The sequence below is a fragment of the Raphanus sativus genome, chromosome 6 (assembly GCF_000801105.2).
Source record: "Raphanus sativus cultivar WK10039 chromosome 6, ASM80110v3, whole genome shotgun sequence".
Taxonomy (NCBI): Eukaryota; Viridiplantae; Streptophyta; class Magnoliopsida; order Brassicales; family Brassicaceae; genus Raphanus; species Raphanus sativus.
Window position 1 is genome coordinate 22,034,654 of NC_079516.1, and position 9,560 is coordinate 22,044,213.

A 9,560-nucleotide genomic window follows, 5' to 3' on the forward strand; every position below is an offset into this window, starting at 1 on the left:
ATAGCCTCTTCATAACATCCAGGCTCGCCTCTGTCCTTGAGCAGAATGTAGTTGAGCGATGGAGAAAATCTTACAGGCTTTCTGATGATTCTACTTGATCGTCGTAACTTCGTGGCTGGTGTATATGGGACCACTTCAGAATAATCACTCTCTTCAGCCGCACCACTCTCTTCTTGAGAGATTTCTTCTTCTGTTGTTGTATCATGATGCAACTCCGATGTCGGGATATCTCCCAAGTCAACAGCTTCCGGCTCTTTCCTCTCAGAGCCTTCCCTTAGCTTATCCTTGTACAATACTTCTTCGTTGAACACAACATTCTTGCTGCGGATGATTTTTCGATTTTCATCATCCCAAAACCGGTAACCAAACTCCTCGTTCCATAACCGATGAAGTAACACTTCTTAGACTTGGAGTCAAGTTTACTTCTTGCAGCATCATCAACGTGAACATAAGCTAAGCATCCAAACACCTTTAGGTAAAAAAGGTTTACTTTCTTTCCGCTCCAAACTTCTTCAGGGATCATGAATCCCAACAGTACAGACGGTCCTCTGTTTATCAAGAAGCTTGCGGTACTAATTGTTGGCCTATGAGAATGTTGACCAAACAATAAATATATTGAAATGCAGGGGTAGAATCCTAAATTTTTAAAATAGGATCCTGCTTTAATAGTATAGATTGGTTAGATATCTAAACATGTTCAAAATTTTGGTATCTAGAAAACCGGAACCGAACCTGATCCGAAACCGCAATATTTCGGTCATCTTAATATATATTAATATACTTTAATATGTTATCATTATTGTTATTAAATTTAATATCTAAAGGAATATACAAAATATATAAGATGTTTTTAAATTATCCAAAATACTTGGAAATATATACAAATAGTTATAAATACATGTTTAAAATACCTAAACGATATTTAAAATAGCAAAATACTTTTTTCTAGATTTTCTATCAAAATATTTAAGCTAAACCAATTTTTATATTAAGTTTAAGAATTTTAGCATATATTATTCAGATTTATATATTATATATATTTTTTCTTTTATTTTGAAAAATTTAAAGTATATATGAAATTTAATTTTTGAAAAAAAATTAAATAGGTTCTCCGCACCCAAACAAGAACTAAACCCGCAAAAATCTAACCGAACCAAATCCGCCGAAATAAATGGTACTAGAACAAAATGTATATTGTTTATAATATATAAATATAACATATTTTAGAAAAAAAATTCACCAGGCAGAAGGCAAATTATCATCTAAGTAACATCATTATTGGAGAATTTGAGAAATTATAAGAAAGCAACATATGATTATTTCTAAACAAAAATTTTACTAACATAAAATTTGATGGATAGAAGCATTGGAAAGAAACCTAACAAAAATGACATATCCAGAGAGAGAATTAGACAGTTAATAATTGGTAGAAGCTACAGAACATTTTGTATTTTATATTTAGAGGATACAGAACATTGTAATCCAACTAGCAATAACTATTGTTATTTATCATATGGTTTTAATGTGGCGTTAAGCCAAAAAACAAAATAAATTAGGGATAAGGAAGAAAATCTCTCTGTCCGGCCCGTCTCATCCGATTTCTCTCAAATTTTCTTGTAACGTTTGGTTTCGTCTCTACTTCCTTATCTTCCCCAGAAAGTTCAGATCTTTTATATATATATATATTTTTTTTATCGATTAGATTACGCAAATCCGATTTGGGTCAAAAAAAATTCTGATCGATTCAACGATTCGATCTGCGTAAAATCATCGATCTTAAGAGACAGCTTTTAGAGTTTGATAGATCGAAGAAAGAATGGATCGTGTGGTTGGTGGAAAGTATAAGCTGGGACGTAAACTAGGAAGTGGATCATTTGGTGAACTCTTTCTAGGTATGTCTCTTTTTTTTTATATATATGTTCTTATTCTCAGACATTGTTTTTTTGTGTTTCTAGGAGTGAATGTGCAAAATGGAGAAGAAGTTGCTGTCAAGCTTGTAAGTGTGTACATTATGTTTAAAACTCAATTGTTTATTATCACCAAACCTACCTGTGTTTTTTGTTTTTTTTCTAGGAACCTGCAAGGGCTAGGCATCCTCAGCTTCATTATGAATCAAAGCTCTATATGTTTCTTCAAGGAGGAAGTAAAGTTTCTTCTTCTCTTTGACTTTGATTCTCTTAACCACTTGTAAGTAATTTCATCATTGTATTGTTTCACTATTGTCTTGTTGAAGCTGGTATTCCGCATTTAAAATGGTACGGTGTGGAGGGTGAATACAACTGCATGGTGATTGACCTTCTCGGCCCTAGCCTCGAGGATTTGTTTAATTATTGCAGTCGGAAGTTCAATCTAAAGACTGTTCTAATGCTCGCTGATCAGATGGTATTTAATAACATTATTCTCTTCTCTTCTTGAGTTTGTCACACTGCTTGCTTTACTTACTTGTTTCTATGCTGACCCTTCTTCAGTTAAATCGAGTCGAGTTTATGCATGTCCGCGGATTTCTTCATCGTGATATCAAGCCAGACAATTTTTTGATGGGTCTTGGACGCAGAGCAAACCAGGTATCCAAATCTTTTTTTTTTTTTTTTGGAGACTATAAATCAAGTAATATCCTTCTCTTTGTTCTTGGTGTAGGTGTACATCATTGACTACGGGCTTGCCAAAAAGTACAGAGATCTTCAAACTCATAAGCACATTCCCTACAGGTACGTTATTATATGCTTTGTCTCGTTGCTCCGGCTACATTTTACTAATCGAAGGTGGTTGTTACTTTTGTAGGGAAAACAAGAATCTCACCGGTACAGCTCGATATGCAAGTGTTAACACTCATCTTGGCATTGGTGAGCTTTGTTTTCTTTTTCCCCATCTTATTTGTGTCTGTCCACTTGACATTATTAACTTCAAATCTGAGATCTCTTATGCAGAACAAAGTAGGAGAGACGATCTGGAATCTCTTGGCTATGTGCTTATGTATTTTCTTCGAGGAAGGTGTTTGTTTACATACAAATATTTTTACTTTTTTTTTTTTTTCAATGTGATATACATAGTGTTTCTCCTTACCCTTGATTTTCTTTTACTAGTCTGCCTTGGCAAGGCCTTCGTGCTGGTACCAAAAAGCAGAAGTATGACAAGATCAGCGAAAAGAAAAGGCTGACACCCGTTGAGGTAACTAGTTCCTGATCCCTTAAACAGTTGTATTGAGAAACCTGTGTTGAGTTTACCAAAGATGTTGTCTTCAATGATCCCTGACTTACTTGCCAAAATGTTTCATTCTATATTTCCATTGGCAGGTTCTCTGCAAATCATTTCCACCTGAGTTTACATCATACTTTCTCTATGTACGATCATTGCGGTTTGAGGACAAACCAGATTATCCGTACCTAAAGAGGCTTTTCAGGGATCTATTTATCCGAGAAGGTTGGTGGAAGAGTCTCAATTTCCCTCTAGATGTAGCTTGTGCTTGAAGCTTTTCACATTAAAGAAACTAAGCTTATGTTATATATTTGCAGGATATCAGTTTGACTATGTATTTGATTGGACAATCTTGAAGTATCCACAGTTCGGTTCAAGCTCCGGTTCCAGCTCCAAACCAAGAGTAAGTAAAATCTATATTTGGACTTTTCCATCATTTTCAGTTTCTCTAGAGAGTATTATCAAACAAACCCTGAGGACTGTCTCTGTGTTTAAACAGTCAAGCCTTAGACCAGCTCTGAATCCCCCAGTGCCATCTGCCGAGAGACCAGAAAAACCTTCAGGTAAGCCTTAAGCTTTTTTTTGCTTGCTTGATCACATGTGAATCTACTGATTCAATTCCAGTTTTGATTGAATATTGTTGTTACAGAACCAGTCACATGGTTAAAAGACATTGTTTGCTACTGTACATTCTCTTCTCATAGCTTATTTGATGTTTGAAAGAAACCAAATTTTGTTTTAATGTATATACAGCTGGACAAGACAGCCGTGATAGATTCTCGGGTGCTTTAGAGGCATATGCTAGAAGAAATGGTTCAGGAAGCGGTGCGGTTCAAGCTGATAGATCTAGACCAAGAACCTCAGAGAATGTATTAGCATCATCAAAGGACACAACAACACCAGTGAGTTATCTTAGAAACAAGAAAATATTCTTTTGTAGGCTCTTGAAATCTCTTTTCTTGAAACTTTATATTTCTTGATTGAAACCAGCAAAACTACGAGAGGGTCGAGAGACCAATATCGTCAACCAGACACGCAAGTTCTTCAAGAAAAGCCATTGTCTCAAGCGTTCGAGCCACTTCCTCAGCTGATTTCACTGAGAACCGCTCAGCCAGAGTTGTCCCAAATAATGGCCGTTCCTCGACCGCTCAAAGGATTCAGCTTGTACCCGATTCGACCTCTAGACCATCGTCTTCTTTCACCCGGGCTGCGCCATCGAGGACTGCTCGCGACAGCATGCTCCAGAGCTTGGAGCTACTCACGATAGGGAATGGGAAGAGGAAGTGAGAGGCTTTTACGTTTTATGAATGTGGGACATTTTTATGGTTACTTTTTGTTTTTATGTTGAGAAATAATCTGTTTTGCTGATTGAAGGAATAAAATGTGATATATGTATATTTTATGTTTTAAGCTCTGCACCAATTTCCATGTTGTAGGCAATTGGGATAATACAAAAACAAAACTAATATTCCGTGTTCTTTTACTAGCAGGGAACAACCATATCTATAGTAGATGTAGTTAATTTTTGCTTTATTATGCTTGCTAGATTATGATTTGCCTTTCGAATAGCTGGTATACTTTTATTTTATTTTTTTAAAAAATAATTTTATATTTGAAGTTTTAATCATATTTAATATAATGTGATAGAATAGTCTATTAAATAAATGAAGTATATAGTTGGATATAATATTTATCAATAAATTATATTTTTATTTTTATAAAATAGATATACATATTATATCCATCAAAAACAACATTTCAAATACTTTTGGTATATAACAAAACCATTGAGAATAAAAAGTTGGTTTGAGTAAGTTTTTTTTTATCAAAAGAAAGTAGTGATATATAACAACCAAACCCGTAATGTATCGGTCGGGTTTATATTTAAATTTCGTTTGGTCCGTTAACCATAACCAATTTATATTTCTGTGATATAAAATTGTGTCCAATGACATTTTTTATCAAAAGAAAGTAGTGATATATAACAACCAAACCCGTAGGACGGCTCATGGACCTCTACTGATCGTTTTACCGGAATAGAATGGACTTGAAAAGATAGTATGGGAAAGATTCAATTAATGGGAACGAGAAACTTGAGGAGACGAGAATCATCACTACATTCGGAACTCGAAGCTCTAAAATGGGCAATGGAGACAATGCTGCAACACTCGGACTGCCAAAGATTTGGGACAGACTGCAAGGATCTTATTGCAATGATAATGGAGCTACAGGCATGGCCAACCTTTTCTACGAAGCTAGAAATGATAAATACCTTGAAGATATGCTTTAGGGATTTCTCCATTCATTATATCCCAAGAAACCAAAATGTAGTAGCTGATTCGTTAGCTAGGACTGCTCGTACTTTCCATCGTTCTCTTTGTTACTTTGGTTGTTCTATTCTGGTCTGGTTACCCATACCACCTCAAATTTGAGTAATAGAATGGCCTTTCGATGTTAAAAAAAAAAACCAAACCCGTAATGTATTGGTCGGGTTTATATTTAAATTTCGTTTGGTCCTTTAACCATAACCAATTTATATTTGAGAAATTAGGACTCATACCAAAGAACTTTAGCGTATTTAGCAATCTAACAAAATTCACTATTTCGTAACTGTACACAATCATATATGACTCTGCTACCCCTATAATACAACAACCCATTTTGCTCGAAAATATACACAAAATCTTGAAACTGGATACGTGAAGATTTTATTTTCTGTTAATATTTTAAACTTTTCATCTCTCTTTCACAAGACGTGAAGAAAACTAGAACATAGACTGCCTGTCAAATTAAAATCCCAATGGAAAAATAAAAACAAAAACAAGAAGAAGAAGAAGAAACAGAGCACGAAGAAGGAGAAGAACAGACAGCCATGGAAGAATCAGAAAAAGTTTTTCTTCTACTTAATTATAATTCTCATTTCTTATATTTAATCATATAATTTCAATTGCTAACTAACAAATATATCATTACAGTAGCAAAAGTCAAAGATCTGACAAACCCATCATCAGCCTCATCATCTTCATCACGGAAAACCAGAGAGGAAGTAAAGGATCTCTTTGTACAAATCTTCAGCAACGATGAAGGAGAAGAAGAAGAAGAGAATTCTCCAATACGAGAAGTAGCACTTATATTTCTCTCATCTCTACTATTTTCTTTATTTTCTTTCCTTGTCAATTCTCCAACCTGCCTTATCCCAAGAATTTTGTTTTATTGCGATATTTTGCAAGATCTTTCTTTTCCTAAGTAACTCAGAAATTAAATTGGAATAAGTTTCTTTATTGTTGTCTTCAAATTTACATAAAAGTAGAACTGAAACTTTCTATATTAATTGATTTGTTTAGGTAATTTTTTCTAGGAGAGATGAGTTTTATCAATCTACAAAATTTGTCTTTTAATTGGATTGACCTTTGAGGTACTCCCACCAAATCTCTATCTTTGAGTTGATTGGGAGTGTAGTTTTTCTTCATGTGTTCAGTTCTTCATGTGTCTTCAACTGATGATGCGGCAGCGAACGACACATTTGGTAGCCTCCTGGCTGTGGGTGATAACCATAAATTCTTAATGCCCTCAAACGACGAAGAAATTACAGTTGCAATTAAACACCTGTTAACAACATGGAGTGATTCTCTAGTTGTAATAAAATGCAATAATTATTTTCTGTGTAATGTTTAGATAACTAAATTTATTACCAGTTCGGAAAATTGTTAACCGTAAACTCTATTCAATGGATAGTCACAAAAATTATTGTACCATAACAATGAATTCTGGATAACTGAAAATCTGGTTTTTCATTACCGTTAACAAGCTATCAAATAAGTTACACATCCAACCACAAATTTAACAAGCACTCTTACATCATGGACTGTAAAGGTATAATAATTTAGAGCTAATATTTTTATAGGCATATCCATTAATTATGTTAGCCATCCAAAACATATGGTAACTATCCACAAAGAAAATTGGACATTTAATAATTGATATATATATATTTCTTCTCCATCTATCAAATCTTGGATTTAATGAAATTGTCTATTTGGTTGAGGGTCTAATTGTGTATCGTATTCTAGTATCAATTATGATCAATGGTTTAAGGTCTAAGATGTTATTACTGTGTTTAGTGTATTGGTTTAGAGCTTAGAGTTTAGAGCTTAGGCTCTAGGGTTTATTATTTAGTTATGGTTTATGACTTGGTTAGGTTTAGGGTTTACGATTTTGGGTTTAACGTTTAAGATTTAGCGTTTAAGGTTTAGAGTTTAGGATTTAGGGTTTATTATTTGATTAGGGTTTATGATTTGGTTAGGGTTTAGGGTTTACGATTGTGTACAGTTAGGAAATAGAAAATTTTTGGATGACTAAGTTTAGTACCAGTTCGTAAAATTGTTAACCGTAACTCTATTCAATGGATAGTTAGAAAAATTATTGTACCATAACAATGAATTATAGACAATTGAAAGTTCGGTTTTTCATTACCATTAACAAACTATCAAACAAGTTACACATCCAACTATTAAATTAACAAGCAATCTTACATCATGGACTATAACGGTATAATAATTTATAGCTAATTTTCTTATTGACCTATCCATTAATTATGTTAGCCATCCAAAAAATATGGTAACTATGCACAAATAAAATTGGACATTTAATAATTAACTTATATTTCTTCTCTATCTATCAAATCTTACATTTAATAAATTTGTCTACACGGTTTATGATCTAATTGTGTATCATATTCTAGTATCAACTATGATCAATGATTTAAGGTCTGGGATGTTATTACTATGTTTAGTATATTGGTTTAGGATTTATGTTTAGAGCTTAGGATCTAGGTTTTATATTTGGTTAGGATTTATGATTTGGTTAGGGTTTATGGTTTATGATTTTGGGTTTAACGTTTAGAGTTCGAGTTTAGAGTTTAGGGTTTATTATTTGGTTAAGGTTTATGATTTGCTAGGGTTTAGGGTTTAAGATTTTGGATTTAGAGTTTAAGATTTAGGGTTTAGAATAGATTATCTGGTAAGTATATAAAGTTTGAAGATTTTGGATTTAGGGTTTAGTTTTATAACTTTGAAGCATAAGTTATTTTAAATAGCTAACTAACAATTTTATTTGACGTTAAGTTAGTAACCATTTTAAAAATTTAACCTTACAATTTTCATGTTAACAAACCAAATATTTCCCTGGTTTTGTATCCAAAAAACACTGTTAATTTCAGAATTATGTGGATGAAAAACCTCTTGAAAATAGCACTGTGCCTTTTTCGTTAAACGAGACAAATTAACCATATCTTCACCATATCTTTGGCAATCTTAGCATATCTAAATAAATTCATGTTGCCAGCTAGTAAACCTACATCTTTACTCTCATAAAGCTGAGTCAGACAATGTAAAAGGTCATTAACGTCTTTTAATTTTGCCAACCAAATCCACATAATCTTATGTTTCACTGTATTTGGCATTCACCTAATTTCCCTATCTTCCATTGTTTTTCAACAAATTATCCCTTTATATTTCTATGATATAAAATTATGTCCAATGACATTTCATTGTAAATACTCTAGTAAATTAGGTTTATTTGTTTTTTTATTTTTTTTCAAAACAAGGGATATCCGGCGACCCGTAATCTGACATGTGGTTTCCGTTTGCCCGAGGGCCCGTAATCCGCACATGCTTTTCCGACTGTCAACCGACTAATCCCCTGGAGGCCTGCAACTCGGGTACTTGCGGACGGTAACTCTACAAGGCAAATTTATTTTAATAAGTGGACTGAGAAAGGTTATAAATGTGCTATATAAATAATGATTTTTTTATTAATTACACATGAATGCAAGATTATTTATTAAAAATGCTTCTCAAATAATAATAAGAGAATTACGGTTAGACTAGTATATAATCAGAAGCAGTTATGAAATAATCATTTTTTAAGTAGGTCCAGTGGCATTTTAATTAATATACGAAATAGGGATAATGGCAAAAATATAGGAGTGATCCTGTTTTAGTAATATTGATACTCTTCGTTTTTCTTGAAATAATGTTTCAAGTTTTTATTTAAAAATTGTGTTTTAAATTGAGATAAAAAAGTGTATTGAAACATAATTGTTCTCTAAATTAAAATGCTTCGATTCCTATCTCACTCACACTAACTTCATTTTGTTTTGTTTGAACCTGTAATTCGAAGTTATTTTCCCAATGAAGACATTACCGATTTATTGTTGTTTGCCTCAACAAAAAGGGAATAAAGTATACAACCAATATTACCGTTGAGAGGCCATGAATGTAACTATCAAGCCGATGACATATACATATCGGTCCATATATATATCTTGTCGGTAGTAAAACACTTTATAGACACTCACAGTCACA

The 9,560-nt window shown here is 33.2% G+C and overlaps 1 protein-coding gene across 2 annotated transcripts; it reads left to right on the forward strand.

The window, feature by feature from the left end:
- Positions 1–1,539: 1,539 nt before the first annotated feature.
- On the forward strand, positions 1,540–4,608 carry LOC108813820 (casein kinase 1-like protein 8). Of its 2 annotated transcripts, XM_018586490.2 has the most exons (14): positions 1,541–1,892; positions 1,956–1,996; positions 2,074–2,143; positions 2,234–2,382; positions 2,469–2,564; positions 2,638–2,708; positions 2,782–2,843; positions 2,928–2,991; positions 3,084–3,168; positions 3,294–3,420; positions 3,513–3,598; positions 3,695–3,758; positions 3,949–4,097; positions 4,186–4,608. In XM_018586490.2, exons 1-14 carry the CDS (start codon positions 1,817–1,819, stop codon positions 4,480–4,482), a joined length of 1,437 nt encoding a protein of 478 aa, XP_018441992.1. In that variant the 5' UTR covers positions 1,541–1,816; the 3' UTR covers positions 4,483–4,608. The 2 variants fall into 2 exon arrangements, with proteins under 2 accessions (XP_056845527.1, XP_018441992.1); XM_056989547.1 differs by having other exon boundaries at positions 1,540–1,996.
- The last annotated feature ends 4,952 nt before the right edge of the window (positions 4,609–9,560 follow it).